A 22,056-nucleotide genomic window follows, 5' to 3' on the forward strand; every position below is an offset into this window, starting at 1 on the left:
CAACAAGTGCCCTTCTCAATGCCCATCACTCATTTTCCCCTCTCCCCTGCCTACCCCCCCCCCATTCAACCTTTAGTTTGTTCTCTGTATTTAAGAGTCTCTTATGGGTTTGCCACCCTCTCTGTTTGAAACTATTTTTTCCCCTTCCCTTCCTCCATGGTCTTCTGTTAAGTTTTTTAAGTTCCATATATGAGTGAAAACATATGATATCTGTTTTTTTCTGACTGACTTATTTCACTTAGCATAATACCCTCCAGTTCCATCCATGTTGTTGCAAATGGCAGGATTTCATTCTTTCTCATTGCCCAGTAGTATTCCATTATGTATATAAACCACATCTTCTTTATCCATTCATCAGTTGATGGACATTTGGACTCTTTCCATGATTTGGCTATTGTTGAAAGCACTGCTATAAACATTGGGGTACAAGTGCCCCTATGAATCAGTGCTCCTGTATGCTTTGGATAAATTCCTAGTAGTGCTGTTGCTGGGTCGTATGGTAGTACTATTTATAATTTTTTGAGGAACCTCCACGCTGTTTTTCACAGCAGCTGCACCAGTTTGCATTCCCACCAACAGTGCAGGAAGTTTCCCATTTCTCCACATCCTCACCAACATCTGTTATTTCCTGAGTTCTTAATTATAGCAACTCTGACTGGTGTGAGGCAGTATCTCAAAATGGTTTTGATTTGTATTTCCCTGATGATGAGTCATGTTGAGCATCTTTTTATGTGTCTGTGGGCCATCTGGATGTCTTCTTTGGAAAAGTGCCTATTTATGTCTTCTGCCCATTTCTTCATTGGATTATTTGTTTTTTTGGTGTTGTGTTTGGTAAGTTCTTTATAGATTTTGGATACTAACCCTTTATTCAATATGTCATTTGCAAATGTCTTCTCCCATTCTATCGGTTGTCTTTTAGTTTTATCGATTGTTTCCTTTGCAGGCCAGAAGTTTTTTATCTTGTTGAGGTCCCAATAGTTCATTTTTGCTTTTATTTCCCTTGCCTTTGGAGACGTGTCGAGTAAGAAGTTGCTGTGGCTGAGGTCAAAGAAGTTGTTGCCTGTTTTCTCCTCTAAGGTTTTGATGGTTTCCTGTCTCACATTTAGGTCTTTCATCCATTTTGAGTTTAGTTTTATGTTTGATGTAAGAAAGTGGTCTGGTTTCATTCTTCTGCATGTTCCTGTCCAGTTCTCCCAGAACCATTTGCTAAAGAGACTGTCTTTTTTTCTATTGTATACTCTTTCCTGCTTTGTCAAAGATTAGTTGGCCATACATTTGTGAGTCCAATTCTGGGTTCTGTATTCTGTTCCATTGGTCTGTGTGTCTGTTTTTGTGCCAATACCGTACGGTCTTGATGATTACAGCTTTGTAGTAGAAGTTAAAGTCCGGGATTGTAATGCCTCCCACTGAGGTTTTCTTTTTCGATATTACTTTGGCTATTTGGGGTCTTTTGTGGTTCCATATAAATTTTAGGATTGTTTGTTCTATCTTTGAGAAGAATGCAAATTTAATTGGGTGCAATTTTAATTGGGATTGCATTGAATGTGTAGATTGCCTTGGGTAGTATTGACATTTTAACAATATTTTTCTTCCAATTCATGAGCATGGAATGTCTTTCCTTTTTGTGTGTGTGTCTTCTCCAATTTCTTTCATAAGTTTTCTATAGTTTTCAGCATACAGATTTTTGACATCTTTGGTTAGGTTTATTCCTAGGTATTTTATGGTTCTTGGTGCAATTGCAAATGGGACCAATTTCTTGATTTCTCTTTCTGTTGCTTCATTATTGGTGTATAGAAATGCAACCAATTTCTGTACATTGATTTTTGTATCCTGTGACTTGTTGAATTCATGTATCAGTTCTAGCAGATTTTTCGTGGAGTCTTTAGGGATTTCCATGTAGAGTATCAAGTCATCCGCAAAAAGTGAAAGTTTGACTTTTTTGTCAAGTTGGATGCTTTTTATTTCATTTTGTTGTCCGATTGCTGAAGCTAGGACTCCCAATACTATGTTAAACAACACTGGTGAGAGTGGACATGTCTGTTGTGTTCCTGATCTCAGGGGGAAAGCTCTCAGTTTTTCCCCATTGAGGATGATATTAGCTGTGGGCTTTTCATATGTAGTTTCTATGATGTTAAGATATGTTCCTTCGATCCCAACTTTCTTGAGGGATTTTATTAAGAAAGGATGCTGTATTTTGTCAAATGCCTTTTCTGCATCTATTGACAGGATCATATGTTTCTTATCCTTTCTTTTATTAATATGATGCATCACATTGATCGATTTGCAAGTATTGAACCAGCCCTACAGTCCAGGAATGAATCCCACTTGATCATGGTGAATAATTCTTTTAACATACTGTTGAATTCAATTTGCTAGTATCTTGTTGAGAATTTTTGCATGCATGTTCATCAGGGATATTGGCCTGTAATTCTCCTTTTTAGTGGAGTCTGGTTTGGGAATCAAGGTAATGCTAGCTTCATAGAATGAGTCTGGAAGCTTTCCTTCCATTTCTATTTTTTGGAGCAGTTGAAGAAGGTTAGGTATTAACTCTGCTTTAAATGTCTTGTAGAATTCCCCTAGGAAGCCATCTGGCCCAGGACTTTTATTTGTTGGGAGATTTTTTTTAAATTTTTTAAAATATTCATTTATTTTTGACAGAGAGAGAGATAGAGCATGAGAGGTGGTGGGACAAAGGGAGAGGGAGACACAGAATCTGAAGCAGGCTCCAGGCTCTGAGCTGTCAGCACAGAGCCTGATGCAGGGCTTGAACCTACAAACTATGAGATCATGACCTGAGCTGAAGTCAAACGCTTAACCAACTGAGGCACCCAGGTGCCCCTATTTGTTGGGAGATTTTTGATAACAAATTCTATTTCTTTGCTGGTTATGGGTCATTTTCAAATTTTCTATTTCTTCCCATTTGTGTTTTGGTAGTGTGTGGGTGTCTAGGAATTTGTCCATTTCTTCCAGGTTGTCTAATTTGTTGGTATATAATTTTTCATAGTATTCTCTAATAATTGTTTGTATTTCTGTGGTGTTGGTTGTGATCTCTCCACTTTCATTCATGATTTTTATCTGTCTATTCTCCCTCTTTTCTTTTTGAGAGGTCTGGCTGGGGGTTTATCAATTTTGTTTAGTTTTTCAAAAGACCAGCTCTTAGATTCATTGATCTGTTCTACTGGGGGGTTTTTTGTTTGGTTGGTAGGTTGGTTTTGTTTTCGTTTTTGTTTCTTTTTTAGGCAGGGTGGGGAGAATTCTATATTGTTTATTTCTACTCTAATCTTTATTCTTTCTCTTCCTCTGCTGGATTTGGGGTTTCTTTGTTGTTCTGCTTCTAGTTCTTTGAAGCGTGCAGTTAGATTTTGCATTTGTGATTTTTCTTATTTCTTGAGATAGGTCTGGATTGCAATGTATTTTCCCCCTTAGGACTGTCTTTGCTGCATCTCTAAGGGTTTGGACTGTCATGTTTTCATTTTCATTTGCTTCCATATATTTTTAAATTTATTCTTTAATTGCCTGGTTGACCCAATCATTTTGTTTTAGTAGGGTGTTCTTTAACCTCCATGCATTTGGAGACTTTCCAAATTTTTTCTTGTGGTTGATTTCAAGTTTCATAGCATTGTGATCTGAAAATATGCATGGTATGATATCAATTCTTTTATATTTATTGAGGGCTACCCATCATATGATCTGTCTTGGAGAATGTTCCATGTGCACTTGAGAAGAATGTGTATTCTGCTGTTTTTGGATAAAAAGTTCTAAACATATCCCCTTGACATAATTTCTTATAGGCATTACTCTAAGTTAACGTTAATTGCATGCACATGTTACTTGGAGTTGGCACAAGTGTCACATTTCTTGAATGGCACTTACCCAGTATGCCCATATTCTCATCCATTCTCATGCTAGCAAAATTCACCTCGGCTTCTGGAGCACCCTGCACTTTTTTCACAGCTATCATTGCTTAGTTCTTATTTTCTCACTTGAGACTGAACTTTTTAAGACTAGTCTTTGAAACAGAAGTAGCAAAAGCTCAGCCTAAGTAGCCCATGAAATGGTACCTTAAATTTTGATGCTGCTGTTGAAATATTTTCCATATCTTGCTCCTGAGAATATCATTTTAATTTGCTAATGTGTGGTTAGAATGAACAGGCCTGAAATTTTGACTTAAAGAAATATAATGGTCCATTTAAGAACATTTGTGCAGACAAAAGGCATGGGCCAGTGTTAGGGTGTGATCCATGGGATGGTCCTCCAGAATGCACGTTCTGAAGAGGTTCTAATCAAAACAAGAAGCTTGCTCTCACATGGAGTTGGTAATTTCCAGTTCGGACATTTATAAAGAATAAATCCTGCACTGAAGAATATGACTCCTAGATTTTTTTTACGGTTGGCAGTATTTTATTTCATTTCCTAGACTTACGTTTTTTCTTTTATGACCTAAACCTCAAAATCATCCACACTACACTAATTTAATATGAAAGATAAGAACAGCTGCAGGCATTCCAGTCTAACCTGTACAGGATACAAAAATCAAAGATTTTTTTTCCCCTTTGATACACTAAGAAAAGGTGCCCAAAGCTCATTTTCACTAACCAAGACATGCATTTCCATCCTGCCTGTTTGCTTGTCACACCTCCCTTCTTCCTCCTGCTAGGAAATGTCTGTGCCAAGGACAGTGGTGGGTAGCCACAACTGTCCATGTTGCCATGGAAAACAAATCCCCTTGTCTCAGAGGCAGGCGCACATCTCAGATTCATGAAATACTCAACATCAATCAATGTTTTTATCAAGTCACAACAAAATTTGTTAGGACATGATGAAAGATTTGAATCATCTAAATTTTCAGTCTCTTTATCTTGCCTAAAAATTTCAGGATTTTTAGGAAGTCTACCAACTGAATGCCTTTCCCGCCTAGTATTTATGTGCTAGTGCCATTGTCCAGCCATGAGACACAGGGGAACTGCTCACAGCATGTGCACAGCTGTCACTGCTCATGGTTTGTGTTTCAAAGTGTTCTTTTCCTTAGCAATTTAAAGAGTAGGATTACAATTTCATGACTTTGGCACTTCACAAAGTAATGCAATTACTCCCACCCAAGACCCCACTTTTGCATTTACATTAAACCTGGGTCCTGAAAGTTTGATATCAGAAATAATTTCACAAGGTTTTGTGAGCAGAGACTGAAGCTAACAGTCAAAATGTATTTTATAGAAATAAATGAATGAAGTATATTATAGCCGTGTTTCACTGTGAAAGATCTTTTCTTTTTCTTTTAGGGTCTTTTAGATTTTTCCTAAACATTGTCAAATAAGTTTTGAAATGTTTTATATCAAGGTCCATAAGGCTCTATATATGTGAATTAGAAGTTATCTGAAACTTCTCTTCCAGAGGCATTTTCATTTAATTCTCCACTTACACTTTAATTTTCCCCCATTATGGACTTCTTCCACGTGGTTGGAAGTCATGTAAAAGACTCTGATAGCCTTTGTAGGTCTTTAACTATTATTGGAAAACAATTTCATGCATAGGGAGTTTGTGGTCAGCCTGCAAAAAAGCATTCAAAGAAGTGTTTATGCATATTTGTTCATACCATATTTAACATAGTAGACTGTACCTTGTTCACATTGTTACAGATTTTTTTTTTGCCCTTAACACTTATTCAGAATAAAATTTAATGCTTTCATGCACCCCAAATAATATATTGGTTATATTGTTTGTATGCTCGTACTCTTGAATTTGTTTGCCTAGAAATATGAAACAGCAATAAAATGTCATGCTCATTTTATATATGCATGCCCATTTTAAACTTGGAGGACAAATGATACCAGTAATCAATGACTGAATAAAATTATGGACATCTCTTAACCAACTACATGTCCTTTAGTTTCTTTCATTTTGTATTCATTTTCATTCATTAATTTAAAAAATTTTTGAGCTGATTATATGTGAAGTCCAGCCTATGTGCCTGAAATGCATCAACAAACAAAGTAAGAAGAAAATTCTTGCCCTTTTATATTCTAGCATGAGGAGACAGAAAGTAAAGAATAAACATAAAAAACTGAAAAGAAAGAGCAAGCTAAGGGGTTGGGAACTGGAAAGGCAGACTGCAATTTTAAACAGGTCGGTCAGAATAGGAGTAGCAGAGAAAGTGACAGCTGTACCAAGGCGTGAAGGAGATGAGGGTGTTACCAGCGGGAATAATCACGGGAAGAATGTTCTGGAGGGAGAATACTTTTGGGCAGGAGCTTGCCTATCATGTTCAAGGAATAGTATGATGTTCATATGTTCAAGATAAAAAGGCAATAGAACTCGTTTCACTCCTCTTACATCCCCTGAGACTACAGTTACCATGCACTGCGTCATTCTTGCTTAAAATAAACTAGTAACTTCTTATAAATATTATTTCAATTTTATATACATCTTTATATTCACATTTCCATGCATTTTTTAATTTACATTTTTTTCATTATATTGTAAGCTTCTTCAAGATAAGGAATAGTCCTCTATTCATTATTTTTCTCTATACTGTTTTTGAGACCTACCAGACACTCAATAAATGTTAACTGTAGGCAAGGGGGAAAAAAGAATTAAAAATCTTAGTTTTAAAACTCTAGCCTAGGGGCACCTGGGAGGCTCAGTTGGTTGACTGAGTTGGTTGACTCTTGATTTCGGCTCAGGTCATGACCTCACAGTTCATGAGTTCGAGCCCAGCATCGGGCTCTACAGTGACAGCACGGAGCCTGCTTGGGATTCTCCCCCTCCCTCTCTCTGCTCCTCCCATTCCCTCTCTTGAAGTAAAAAAATAAAAAATATATACTTAAAAAATTAAAAAATAAATAAAATCTAGCCTAGTTGCATGAACTACAGCAGTCAAAACTCTTGGTCTTTGCCTCAGTTTCTTAAAACACATTGAAAACCAACTAATAAGTTGTTAAATATGTGAAACATTGTATAAGTGTGAATTGTAATAAAATATAACTCTTAACTTGTATGCCACAAATCCATGAATGAGAAAGAGGAGAGATAAATGCATAAATCTGAACAGAGCTTTCTGGCGGGGGCGGGGGGGGGTGGTGGAAATGCAGTTTAAAGAGCACTGAGAAAAAAGGCTTTAGGTAGTGCAGCCAGTGATGACATTCTGTGAGCTATTGACCTGGATCTTCAGCTTTGATGACCAATGTCCATCAGATCAATGCTAGTCACATGGATGTTAGAGGGATGAGACTCTTAGGAAAGCTTTGCCTTCCACAGTGATCCACTTCATGATTTGCCTTGTTCTAGAATCTCTCCTGACTCTTAACTTTGCCAACATTTCATCTGAATCCCTAACTTGCAGAGAAATGACAAGCCCAGGTCATAAATAGTGTGTTTCCATAGTTCTAAGATGCCCCATAGGTCATTTATGTCAAGACTTTCTCTGATCTGTGTTCTGATCTATTATGGGTAAGCTCCCAAGTTAGTTTATTTAGCATATATTATTCTAAACATTTTACTATTTCCATATTGCCAAAAGAAGTATGAACAAATTTAGTAGATAGATTGCTAATGAGAAATGTTAAATGAGGTCATCATAGGATAGTAGTATTATTTCCTTTTCCACACAAAGCCAAGCTACTTTGAGTTTACCTTTCTTATAGTCACAGACAATGCACAGATTTTATTTTATTTAGGGACACATAAAACATCCTCTCATTCAACCCACTATTGCAAATTGTACACTGTCATTCATTTTTCGTTCATTCTATATCTAATTGTTTATGTTCAGCTATATACTTGGGATTGTGCTAGATGCTGGGGATATTAAGATAATTAAGACATTCTTTTTGCCATTTAGGAACTTAAGGCCTAGAGGTAGAGAAATACAGGTTGATATTCTTCTGCGGCCAGGGCTTTCTAGAATATTTTGTTTCAGAGGTGTGGAAACCGAGGAAATGATTCATGCTTACCAAAAGACCTAATGAATGTATAAGCCAGATGATTGCCTATTTACAAATTTAAAGTTAATGATATTTCCTCAGACTAATGTGAATATTCATCATCACTATGCAGAGAAAGCTTCCCCAATATCAGATTATAAGAGATACCATATTAATATTCAGAAGGTTGCCTCATGAGCATGGTATGAGAGTAAAGAAAACCAAATAGTCTTCACTATGGTCAGGCTATAATAAATACTGAGGAACCAGCCCAGCCCTAACAGCCTAAATTATCCCCAGTGATGCAGCAGTTTGTCTAGGTATAATATCTCTGCTATTTTACTGTGCAGGCTAGCACAGCCAAATCTTGCTCCTCTCTCCCCGAAGCTCTTTGGATTTTTGTGAACACTTATTGTCTTCATGCCAGTTAAGATACATTTGTTTCTGTTTGAGTTAGTGCCACCCATTCATGTGGGCTAGGTAAAGAAGGATTAGTGACATTAGCATGCTTTCTTCAGGCTTACCTTAGGCAGCTGTCCCTGTATTACCTCTTACTTTTCTAATACTAAGCCTTAAGCATGCCACATATTTAACTATATTGGCAGAAAAATATGATTTGCAGTACATTTAATGACTTTTGAATTTTCCAAAACTGACCTCTTTACTTCTTTCCTTTTAGGTTGTAAAAATGATGATAATTGTCGTGGTGACATTTGCCATCTGCTGGCTGCCTTATCATATTTACTTCATCCTCACAGCAATCTATCAACAGCTGAACAGATGGAAATACATCCAGCAGGTCTATCTGGCTAGTTTTTGGCTGGCAATGAGCTCCACCATGTACAACCCCATCATCTACTGCTGTTTGAATAAAAGGTAAAAACAAAATTACTAAATGCAAGTTTCTTGTCACTCCTGGCTTAGCTGAAAGCATATAATGTTGTTCCCCCTTTTGCATTAAAAATGCAAAAGTAAGGGGTGCCGGGGTGGTTCAGTTGGTTAAGCATCCGACTTTGGCTCACATCATGATCTCACAGTTCGTGGGTTCGAGTCCTGCATCAGGCTCTGCACTAACAGTTCAGAGCCTGAAGCCTGCTTATGATTCTGTGTCTCCCTCTCTCTCTGCCCCTTCCCCATCTGTGCTCTGTGTCTCTCTCTCTCAAAAATAAAGAAATATTAAAAAGAATTTTTAATGCAAAAAGAAGGGAAAATTGAAAAATTCACTGACAGGAGTACAGAGCGTGGTTTTTTTTCTAGACTTCCTCCTACTTTATGAAGTATCCCACCTTAACCATTACATTCTCAAAACAATATGCTTACAAGTTCTAACTGGGAAATTTTTATTTCTGCCTCCAAACCCATCAGAATTTTGTCTGCACAGGAAAAAAAAATGCCCAGTTCAAAGAAATGAAGATAATTCATAGAAATGTACGGATAATTTCTACAAGATGAAAAGATGATGGCATATGTGAGTGGACTCTATTAAGAAGGATGTTTTGTAAATACATTTCAAAATAGAAGATGTTGCTGTGAGGGTTCTAGAAGCAACAGTCAGGGCAAGGAGAATTCCAACCCTCCTTCCTATATAATGAGGTCAGTGAGTAAGAGAGGGTGCAGCCTCCATGGAAATGAGTTCTGAAGAAATTGAGGTGGCCAGGGAAAAACTACTTTCAATTTTTTCTAAGAAGTTTATTTTGAAAGAGACAGAGAGAGCATGAGCAGGGGAGGGGCAGAGAGAGAGAGAGAACGAGAGAGAATCCCAAGCAGGCTAGGCACTGCCAGCACAGAGCCCAATGCAGGGCTCAAACTCACAAAACTGTGAGATCATGACCTGAGCCGAAACGGAGAGTTGGTCGCTTAACCTACTGAGCCACCCAGATGCTAAGGAAAATCTACTTAAAAAAAATATTTGTTTAATGTTTATTTATTTTTGACAGAGAGAGAGAGAGGCAGAGCATGAGTGGGGGAGGGGCAGAGAGAGAGGGAGACACAGAATCGGAAGCAGGCTCCAGGCTCTGAGCTGTCAGCACAGAGCCTGATGCGGGGCTCGAATCCACTGACTGTGAGATCATGACCTAAGCCGAAGTCGGACGCTCAACCGACTGAGCCACCCAGGCGCCCCAGGAAAAGCTACTTTTAAAGTAAACTTTTTAAAAAGCAGTATTTGACTGTAGTCAGATTTAAGACTGGAAAGAATCATAAAATGTGGTTTCCAGATAAAATCATCTTGGTTGTAATGGTCAGAACATGGAAGAGCATGGTTACATTTCAGAACATTGATAATTCCCTTAATAAACCAGTGTGTTCTGGGGCACCTGGGTGGCTCAGTCGGTTAAGCGTCTGACCTTGACTGGGGACATAATCTCACAGTTCGCCGGTTTCAGCCCCGTGTCGGGCTCTGTACTGACAGCTCACAGCCTGAAGTCTGCTTCAGATTCTGTGTCTCCCTATCTCTGCCCCTCCCCTGCTTGTGTGCTCTCTCTTCCTCTGTCTCTCTCTCTCTCTCTTTTTCAAAAATAAATAAATAAACATTTAAAAATTAAAAAAAAAAAAATAAACCAATGTGTTTTGAGCACAACTAGAAACAGAACTTCATGTAAGTAACTATAAGCTAAATCCGAGGCTCTCTTTCCAGTTGGCCTCCACTATGCAGTGCTTTACGTTTGTTAATTACTTAATTCTTTTCTTTCATTAACTGCATAAACCATATATCAATTCAAGCCACCCCACAAGCAGTACATCTGTTTTTCATCAACTTCACTTAATGGTTTACAAAGCAAAGGATTTTGTATTTTCATATATGATTAGATAAAAACCATCAAGGTTAGTAATTAATTCTAACATTAAACGAGACTTTAATTTACAAATGTGTAATCATTTCTAAAAGAAGCTATTTTGAAATGCATCATTTTTACGTGCCTTAACTGGCAAGCCTAATTCAAGTACACTTATGCAGATGTATAAAGTTACTGAAGAAATGTACACTGTTTCTTTGCATTATGGATTACCTGATGCTGGACAACTTTACTATTCAATGACTTGCTTCTAACTGATAGGAAGTTACGACTCAATTCATGAAGAAAACTTAAAAGATTAGTACCAATAGTGCGGCATACATTTTAAGAGTTTGACTAGAAAATCAAATTCAAAAACTGATTGTGTTTAATTGCCTTAAATAGGGTTTTCTGTGACAATTGAAGGAAATTTCCACTTGAAAACATGGCTTTTTCTCTCTGTGGCCTGCTTCTTTCTCTTCAGATTTCGAGCTGGCTTCAAGAGAGCATTTCGCTGGTGCCCTTTCATTGAAGTTTCTAGCTATGATGAGCTGGAGCTCAAGACCACCAGGTTTCACCCGACTCGGCAAAGCAGCCTTTACACGGTGACCAGGATGGAGTCGGTGACAGTGGTGTTTGAGCCCAGCGACCCAGACAACTCCAAAGCCAGTCGAAAGAAGAGAGCAACCCCAAGAGACCCAAGCTTCAGTGGCTGTTCCCGCAGGAATTCCAAATCTGCCTCCACCACGTCAAGCTTCATAAGTTCACCCTATACCTCTGTGGATGAATATTCCTAAATCCATTTTCTGAAGTGCAAGACTAGCATTAGGGCATCATGGTGCCAGCATAAGCCCCCATTCTCCTGTTTAGCAGTCCTGTCTTACCTACTCTCTGGAAACAGAGGGCAATTTTGGAGCAGCTATGCTTCAATTGAGAAAGGTAGCAGAGAAATGTAACAAAGACACTATTAAGAGATTTACCCCCTCAAAAATAAAATGGGCTCTTAATTTATGCTTTGAAAATTCCAAATTATTACATGCAACAAACTTAACATAGATCTGAAAAATACTTCTAAAATGTTCCATTTTTCTCATTTAAAAGTTGCAATTACAGGGGTGCCTGGATGGCTCAGTCGGTTAAAGCATCAGACTCTTGATTTCTGCTCAGGTCATGATCTCACTGTTGGTGAGTTCAAGCCCCTAGTCAGGCCATGCATGGACAGTGAGGAGACTGTTTAGGATTCTCTCTCTCTCTCTCTCTCTCTCTCTCTCTCTCTCTCCCCCTCTGTCTGCTCCTCCCCCACTTGCACTCATGATTTTTTTTTCTCTCTCTCTCAAAATAAACTTTTTTAAAAATAAAAGAAATTTTAAAATTGCATATGTATTTGTGACACTAAAGTGACATGATTTTTCCAAAAGATTAAAGAAGCTTTGTGGTGAGTGACAACAAAATCTATATAAATTAAACATTTTCATCTAATAAAACAGAAAAAAGTTAAATGACTCATTTTTCTCATTAGAATAAAAGAAAATTAGCCTCAAAGAGTAGGAATTAATGAAAATCTTTACTCAAATGAACTCATTTGGAAGAATGAAAAATTTTAAAGATTTAAAGATTTTTCTCCATGAAATGTAACTGGAAAGGAAATCTAGTAAAATTATTATACAACGTACATGTCACTCTTTTTATTATTTTTCTGAGAAAGTGGCATCAAAAGAAAAAAAAATCCTTTACTTTTTGACTGTTACATATTTTAAAATACCAAGCTAAGAAATAGTCAAAGTTAGTATCTTAAAAGGACAAAGCAAATTCCTATGATCCTCTTTATTTTTCACAAATACTTAAAAATTTTTAGAAAATAGGCAGATTATAGGGGCGCCTGGGTGGCTCAGTCGGTTAAGCATCTGACTTCGGCTCAGGTCATGATCTCATGGTTCGTGAGTTTGAGCCCTGCATCAAGCTCTGTGCTGACAACTCAGAGCCTGGAGTCCACTTCAGATTTTGTGTCTCCCTCTCTCTCTCTCTTTCTCTCTCTACGCCTCTCCTGCTCTCGCTCTGTGTGTGTCTCTCTCTCAAAAATAAAGAAACATTAAAAAAATTTTTTTAAAGAAAATAGGCAGATTATAAAACACTAAAGATGCCTTCTAATGAAGGGGAGAATCCCAATTGTCTCTGAAACTGGGTTACCAATTTTTGTAGGCAAGAATTAAAGATAGAAACTCATAATTATTATGGCAGACAGGAATATCTACCAGCACCAAAGAAGTGTCTCTCCCCCAGAACTCAAAGAGAAACAAAGAAGTTGGACATCAACTTTATCAATTTTGGAGCATCCTTATCCTCTCTCTCCTCCCATTGAAAAATGTGTAAGGACTAGGGAAAAGTATCAGAAGATATACTCAAATGAAAATCCTTAGAAAAGAAAGTCTATGTACTACCTGTATATACTAATAAACATATGTAGAAAGGTGAATCAACTGTTAGAATAGAAAGCAGGACAATATTTTGGATGTATGTGAACTAATAGTAGGCAAACAAGAGTATGATATACACCACTCCACAGAGAGGTGTATTTTGTCTATTTAAATAATTCAGAAGCCCCCTAGAAAGAAGTGAGCTAATGGTCCTGAGGAAGCATCTATTTACTATAACAAAAATTTACTGACATATTTCTGAGAGCCATAACAAAATAAGATCTACTTTAAGTGTAGAATTTATCTTCCAGACCTCAGTGCTTATAAATCATCTTTCCTTGAATTAAAGATACTGTCAATCTTCCTCAAAAAAGCAGAAACCTTCTGAGAATGTGGATGTACCACACAAACTTTTCAGAAAGTCTAAAATATTCAGTTAGTCTTTTTTAAAGCTATCCAGCTAAAATAATTACCTGTAATGCTTTACTGGATTGTTATACCTCCATCAATATAGAATCAACTATTGTTTTGAAAAACAAGATAAAAGCAATTATTCAAGAGGAAATCACAGTCTGTTGCCACCGCTAAAGTAAATTTTCCAATCCTTTTTCCTGTTTTGAACCCAAAGCCAGAAATATTTGATTGTTACAAAGTGTTCAAAGTCTAAACAACTCCACCATGTATGTAAGCTGATTTCTTCTGATTACACCAATAAACAGACACACGTACATAAAGACACGAGTATGCAAATACAATCATCTCAATATATGTAACTTCAAAGAACTAAATTCAAGCTTGAATGCTTAAATAGTCAATGGTTATTACAGGGTTGCCACAAACAGTTCAATACACTATGAAGCTTGTGTGCATGCTTTGGATAAGCAAATTTTTCATTATTTAGTATCTCATTGTTGAATATAATGTTTTTAAATGTTCATTCCAAAACATGTAAATGCTTATCATACAATGTCAAAGTGTCAACAAAAGTCTAATATTTTAAAGCACACATTATCTCCTTAAACTTACAAATGATTATGAGACTAGCATTAATTAACATTCTAGATACACAGGACCATCTTTAGCTGCAGAATGTGGATGTGAAGTTTGGCCTTCAGTTTCACTGTAGTCAGCTACCACCAAATATATGTTGAAAAACATAACTCTTGGCCTTCACACATAGTAGGAGCACTTAGTATAATTTGCTAAAACATCTAAGGAAAAATAGTCCTTCAATCTGCTGTTTTGTTTTGTTTGGTTTGGCTTTGGTTTTTTGGTCTTTTTCAGTAGATTTGGTGTTGCTCGGTGTAGCAAGTATCATCCTTTGAGTGTGACAGAAATACCTGAGGTCCAGATAGTACCTTTCTAATACTTTTAAGGGGAAACTTACATCATTTACTCACTGTTTGTGACTCTTAAATGAAAACTTATAAAGCGGAACTTTTTAAGGTCAAAAGTTTAAAAAATAATTATAAAACAAGAACAGTATGAAAGAGAGAAGATTTTAGCCCTTTTGTCTGAATTCTGACACTGACAATTATACAATAATACACATGGAAGCAATTTTCAGTAGAGGTCACTTTAAATAAAGCTATGTTGATATTTTCACATTTGTCAGGGCTTGGAATAATTTCTCTCCAAAATTCACCCTACCTTCTGAGGTTAAAATTCACTGCAAATCTTTTTCATTGTTTGAAGGTAAAAACTGGCTAGAAATACTAGGGAGATAGTTAAAATATCCTAGGATATTTTGGATTTATATCAGTGACAGAAAAATACAAAATATTTTGGGAAAAATCTGAGAGAATCAAGAAGCTTTGCATCATTTTAAATACTTATAAAAGACAAAAATAAATAAATAATTAATGTTGTATTTTCATTATTTTGCATCTGGAAAAAGTGTTTTTGAAATTACTTGCATAGGAAAAAATTAAAGCAACATGATTATTGTAGAATCCTATCTAACAGCTTTTATTTTTTTAGTAAGCTTAGTATGCTGCTGCATTATTCCATCTCCCAATTTCATGATGGTGACATTTCTGACCCAGCAGCCAAATCTGTATTCCTTTCCAGATCCTGCCAATCTCTTATCAGCAGAGATCCGACCAACTTCAAAGTGACCTCCACTCTTACAAAGCACATAGAAGAATGCCAGGGAGCTTAGTATCAAACCTCAGAAGCACAAAATAAATGTGAGAAATCAATGCTGGCCAGCTCTAATCTGAACTTGAATTTTGTTGATGCAGAATTTCATCAGAAAACCTCTGATTCGTGTCTGGTAAATGATTCCATCAAATGCAAACGCAGGAGAGTTACAACTTCTCACAGGTTTAACAGTAACAAGTTGAGATCCCAATAGTGCCAATAGTTGCCAACAGTGTTCCAAAAGTTAAGGAAATGAAGCATGACACTGGTCATGTAGAATAATATTGTAATAATTTCCCTTAGGGCCAAGCAGGAATGAAAAATAAAGTACAACAGCTCTCTGTACAAGGTCAGTGATTGTGTGTTGTAAAATAGCTTGGTGAAAACTCTGTGTATATAAGAAATAAATGAATATAAAGTTTGTAACTAGTGAATAAAGTATTTTTAAGTTGTGGTAATTGTACTGAATAGGGTTTAATATATTCATACCCTTTGTGTATGTGGTAATATCTGACAGATTTGCTTTTGCTTTTTTTTCTGTAAAATATTAAAAATAGGATTAAAAATGAAAGCAGCCCTAATATTTTCCTACTGGCTAGCAAAACATATATTATGGAAGGTCCTGTCTTGTCTGAACACACTCACCCTCAGAACTATCCTTCCTTATCTTTTCTCATTAAAAATATCTAGCTTTCCTAAGTTAATTTGATACAGGAAAAAAAAATCTATAGAAAGAAAAGTTATCAAAATGTAGAAAAATATTCGGTGTGGATATCAGGAGCAAGTGAATTGGAATGTGGAGCTGAAATAGTATGAAGTTGAGTATATAACATAGCATTGTAGAGCCATGACTTCAGGGCTCTAACAACAACAGACAAGTTTAAAACCTAAGTCCCACCAGCTGATAGCTGAGAATGCAGAAAAATTTCTTTGTAGGCTTCCTGGGCAGCTCCACAGACTGCTCTCTCAACGCCTTCTCCCATGTGCTTTGAGAAGAATGCCCAAAGATAATTCTGTGTCAGGAGTCAGCAATGTCCCTCATTACCTACCCATTTCCAAGAGTTGCTGTGACCCATTCCTCTATCCCTGATCCATTCCTCTGTCCCACTCAGATAGAAACAAGTGTCCCCTACCTTATCTTACCAACTTGCCATAAACAGAAGAGAAAAAAAGAAACAGGATATTTTCACCTGACCACCACATATCCAAAGCATCAGGACATAAATTAAATGTGGAAATTAAATTACATGCTATTAAACAATCAAAAGATCAAAGAAGAAATCACAAGGGAAATTAGAAAATACTTGAGATGAATGAAAAGTAAAACATATTCCAAACTTATGAGATGCAGTGAAAGTAGTGTTTGGAGGGAAATTTACAGGTGCAAATGGCTGCATTAAAAAAGAGGAGATATTTCAAATCAATTGCTCGACTTTACACACTTTCTAGTTAGAATAAGAACAAACTAAACCCTAAACTACTAAAGGGAAGGAGATAATAAAGATTAGAGCAGAGATAAAAGAAATAGAGAATAGAAACACAATAGAGAGAATCAACAAAACCACCAGTTGGTTCTTTGAAATGGTCAACAAATTTGACAAACTTTTAGCTAGACAGTCATAGAAAAAAGAGAGAGATATGCAAATAACTAAAACCAAAAATGAAAATGATAAAAGAATACTAGATTAGATTATCTAGTTAAAATGCAAATTCCTAGATATACACAAATTACCTAGGGTTAATCAAGAAGTAATAGAACATCTCAAATACCTATAACAAGTAAAAAGATGGAATTAGTAAAAAATAAATAAATAAATAAATAAATAAAAACAAAAAGACTAAGAACAGGTGGCAAACATTTAAAGAAAAAATAACAGCAAGCCTTCTCAAATTCTTTCAAAAACCAGAAGAGGAAGATTTACTTTTACAGCTCATTCTATGAGGCCAGCATTAACCCGATAACAAAGCCAGATTAAAAAAATCACAAGAAAACAAAATTACAAATATCCCTTATGAATATAGTTACAAAAATCCTTGACAGAATCTTAGTAAACTGAATCCAACAGCATATTACTAAAGGGAGTGAAAACCTCATACACTGAAAACTACAACACATTGCCAAAAGAAGTTAAAAACAAATAAATGAAAAGACATTCTATGTTCATGGATCAAACAAATAATAAACTTAGTATTAAGACATCAGTACTACCCAAAGCAATCTAAAGAGTCAATTCAATCCCTATTAAAATTATAAACAGCATTTTTTTGCAGAAATGGAAAAGTCAACCTTCAAATCCATATGAAATTGCAGGGTAGCCACACTGATGAAACAATCTTGAAAAAGAACAATAAAGTTGAAGGGCTCCAATCACACTTCTCAATTTCAAAACTTAGTACAAATTTACAGTAATAAAGACAGTGTAATAGTGGCACAAAAACAGACATATTCTTGGGCCAATGGAATAGAATTAAGAGTCCAGAAACAGACTTGTACATCTATGGCTAATTGATTTTTGACAAGAGTGCTAAGACCATTAAATGGGGAAAGAATAATCTCTTTAACAAATGGAATTAGAACTGGATTCACAAAAAAGAAAAGAATAAGGATGCAAAGAATTACAATACAAAATACAAAACTGAATCCAAAATGCATCAGTAACCTAAAGATAAGCACTAAAAGCATTAAATTCTTAGAAGAAAACATAGAGGTAAATTTTCATGACACTGGAATCAGCAATGGTTTCTTAGATATGACACCAAACACATGAGCAACAAAGAAAAAATAGATAAAATGGACTTTAGCAAAATTGAAAACTTTTGAGCATCAAAGGACATTCTCAAGAAGGTAAAAAGACAACCTACAGAATGGGAGTAAATATTTGCAAATCATATGTCTGATAAGGGTTTCATACTCAAAATATATAAAGAACTCCTACTACTCAACAACAAAAAGACAAAAAAACCCAGTTTAAAAATGGATGAAGGGTTTGTGGGGTGGCTCAGGTTGGTTGAGCATCCGACTTCAACTCAGGTCATGAATCCGTGGGTTCAAGCTCCACATCAGGCTCTGTGCTGACAGCTCAGTCTGGAGCCTGCTTGGGATTCTGTGTCTCCCTCTCTCTCTGCCCCTCCCCTACTCACACTCTGTCTCTCTCTGTCCCTCAAAAAATAAAACAAAACGTTAAAAAAATTTTTAAACAAAATGGTTGAAGGGTTTGAATTGACATTTCTCCAAAGAAGATATAAAAATGTCCACAAGAGCATATGAAAAATGTTCAACATTGTTAGTCACTAGGGAAACCACAGTGAGATACCACTTCACATCCACTTAGGATGGCCATAATTAAAATTGAGACAATAGCACAGTTTGGCAAAAACGTGGATATACTGGAATTGAGTTGAGTGAAAGATGGTACAGCTGCTGTGGAAGGGCTTGGTAATTCTCCAAAATGTCAAACGTAGAGTTTCCATACGTTCCAGCCATTCCACTCCTAGGTATCTACCCAAGAGAAATGAAAACAGGTCCATGCAAAACTTGTACACAGACATTCATAGCAGAATTATTCAAATTCGCAAAAAGTGGAAATGATCCACATGCCTACTAGCTGACAAATGAATAGAGAATACATGATATTTCAATAAAATGAAATATTTGGCAATCTATAAAAAGAAATGTAATAATAATGGTGCTACAAACATAGGTGAAACTCAAAATCATTATACTAAGTGAAAGAAGCCAGTCACAAAGGACCACAAACTGTATGATTCCACTTATATGAAATGAACAGAATAGATATATCTAGAAAGAAAGAAAGCAGATTTGCTGTTCCCTGGCTGTCTTGTGCTGGAGGGGAGAGAAAGGAGTGGAAAAGGGTAGTGATTGCTAGTGGGTACAAGGTTTCTTTGGGGAATGATGAGAATGCTCTAAAGTTAGATTTTTGTGTTATCTACACAACTCTGTAAACAGGCTAAAAACCATTGGATTGTATGCTTTAACCAGGTATAAATTATACATCAATAAAACTGTTTGAACAAAAAGGAATAAGGATTTCAAGGAGCAAATCTAATGGGAATATCAATATCCTATATCATTAAAAGAGCCCAAAGGGAAAAACCCATCAAATCAGCAAGAAAAACTGTTGGTTGAACAGACCTTAACAGGACCTTACAAACTAGTGGAAGGATTGGTTCTTCTTTTACGAATGCAACTGAATTTCTTATGTTTGCCCTTATTATGGCCATTATCCTATGAGGTATTGTGATTTATAATAAGAAATATGTGTTTGGTCCTACGTCCCATTGCTAGCACAAAGCTTATAAACCTCTTGGAATTTCCTAAATTCTGAGAGCAATAATGAGGTGTTATGTTAATGCAGTGACTTTGGGCTCCACCTAAGGATTAGGACTGGTTGCTGTGAGAACTAACCACATTATTAAACTTTCAGTCCCACCCTTTTACCTCCAGAGAGAGGAGAGGGAATGAAGTTGAATCAATTGCTGATAGCCAATGATTTAATCCATCGTGCCTATGTAATGAAATCTCCATAAAAACACAAAAGCACTAGATTCAGGGAACTTCCAGGTTGGTGAACACAGTCTCCACTAGGTGAGTGGCCCACCTGCAGAGGGCATGGACACTCCACACACTTTCCTCACACCTTGCCCTATGTGTCTCTTCCATCTGGCTGTTCTTATATATCCTTTATAAGTATATAATAAGCCAGTGATCTAGTAAGTGAAATATTTCTCTGAGTTTTGTGAGCTGCTCAAGCAAATTAATTGAACCCCAGGAGGAGGTAATGGGAACCTCTGCTCTACAGCCAGTTGGTCAGAAATATAGGTAACAACCAGGACTTGCAATTGACATCCTGCATTGGAGAGGGTTGTTGGAAACTCCAGTCTGTCACCAAAGGGTAAGAAACACAGGTAGCAACCTTGGCTTGAGACTGGCATATGAGGTGGAGCCAGTTGGGGAAGCAGTCAGTCTTATAGGACCGAGCCTCTAACCTGTGGATTCTGATGCTACCTCCAGGTAGACAGTGTCAGAATTGAGTTGAATTCTCAGACACTCCCTGCTAGTGTCTGAGAATTGCTTGGTGTTGTGTGGGAAGACCTCACTTGCGCGCGCACACACACACACACACACACACACACACATACATTGGAACTGGGTCCAGGAACCAAAAGACCCTGAAATTGAACTTAAGTATTTCCTTCAGAGAATCCCAGCCCATAGATAAAATTTACCCTAGACTCAGAAGCATGTTGCAATAGGTTTCCAATCATATAATAAAAAGTAATCCAGTGATTCGGTATTTTTAGTTACAAGCAATAGAAATGAACTCAAGGGCACCTGGGTGGCTCAGTCGGTTGAATGTCTGACTTTAGCTCAGGTCATGATCTCAAGGTTCATGAGTTCGAGCCCCTCATCGAGCTCTGTGCTGACAGCTCAGAGCCTGGAGCCTGCTTTGGATTCTGTGTCTGCCTCTCTCTCTGCCCCCACCCCCACCCCCGCTTGTGCTCTGTCTCTCTCTTTCTCAAAAACAAAGATTTAAAAAAATATTTTTTAATTAAGGAAAAAAACGAAATGAATTCAGGTAATCTTAGTCAAAAAGAATTTTGTAAAACACATTAAGGTAACTCACACACTCTCTTTGAGAGCTGGAACATCAGGCCTGGGGCAATGCAGTCACTGGCCATAGACAAAAGAACATCTCAGAGCCGTTAAAGTGGCAATACTGCCACCAGAACTGCTGGGCACAATCATCATTTGCAAAATTTTCATCACCAAAACCAGGCACCCAAGGCTGCTGCTAGTATTGCTGCTGCTTTAGCCTCTGTTAATCGCATGTCGGTGCCACAGCAGCCACACCTCCACTGGAATGGGTCCTCCTGCATCTCTGCTGCTTTGCTTCACTAGCTTTCAATCCAAAGCCCACAGTGGCTGCATCCAGTTGGTACAGCCTAGGCTGGGTGCTTGCCCTTAGCTCCAAGCCCAGTTGAAAGGGACTATTAGATTTTCTGTTTATAACAGGGGAGACAGGTTCTACCTTATAAGTGGAAATTCCCCAAACACACACGCTAGGTATTCAGTAAGAATGATAGATGTCTGTTACAGGTGCCTTGGGGAAAGAAAATGTATTTAAATGTTATGTAAATATCTTATTTACTACAAGCACAGTTTGCAATTTTCCTTTTATTTCGGTTATTTATTTTTATGGCTATTGTTAACCATATTTTACAAAATTTTCAAGAGCATTATTCTGAGGAAAAAGGTGAAGCTGTTTATTTTAATTGAATTCTCAGGAAATTTCTTCACTTTTTTCAAGGTTATTGTTACTGTGGCTAGCGAACATGAAGAACAATTGATACAGTTTTTAGAGGTTAGAATATTTGGCTACTGATTGGCAGGTGACATCATCATTAGGGGAAATTAACATAGTTGCTGTCTAGATATAATGTCACCTTCATAAACATATGTTTAATTCAAATAGCTTCTATGACTCTGACAAGACAAACAAGGAATGAGGAATGACCCAAACTCCTCCTAATGAACTTGAAACCCTTCCCAATCTGAGATTTCAGGAGGACTAGGTGAAGAACTCTTGATTAATTTATACTTTATTACCAATAAAATGCTATTTTCAGTTTATAACAAGACAACTGTAGTTCCTTTTAAAGTGTATTGGAAAAGCTACAGAAAAAGATCCTGTGTATAAATGAAAAGGCATCAGAATATGGTTCTATGTGCTAAATCAGAACTCTCATTTGTACCAGAGATCTCAATTGCTGGGTCCCTTCTGCCTC

At 36.9% G+C, this 22,056-nt stretch overlaps 1 protein-coding gene across 1 annotated transcript in view; it reads left to right on the plus strand.

Moving 5' to 3' along the window:
• Positions 1–15,717, plus strand: part of TACR3 (tachykinin receptor 3) — a 94,084-nt gene extending 78,367 nt beyond the window's left edge. The window contains exons 4-5 of the mRNA XM_019416298.2: positions 8,599–8,795; positions 11,178–15,717. Coding sequence (XP_019271843.1) covers positions 8,599–8,795; positions 11,178–11,490 — 510 coding nt within the window. The 3' untranslated portion in view covers positions 11,491–15,717. The remainder of the gene's footprint in view (positions 1–8,598; positions 8,796–11,177) is intronic.
• Positions 15,718–22,056: the final 6,339 nt, after the last annotated feature.

Source organism: Panthera pardus, unplaced genomic scaffold (assembly GCF_024362965.1).
Source record: "Panthera pardus isolate Hobbes unplaced genomic scaffold, ASM2436296v1 HiC_scaffold_13, whole genome shotgun sequence".
In the NCBI taxonomy this organism is placed as follows: domain Eukaryota; kingdom Metazoa; phylum Chordata; class Mammalia; order Carnivora; family Felidae; genus Panthera; species Panthera pardus.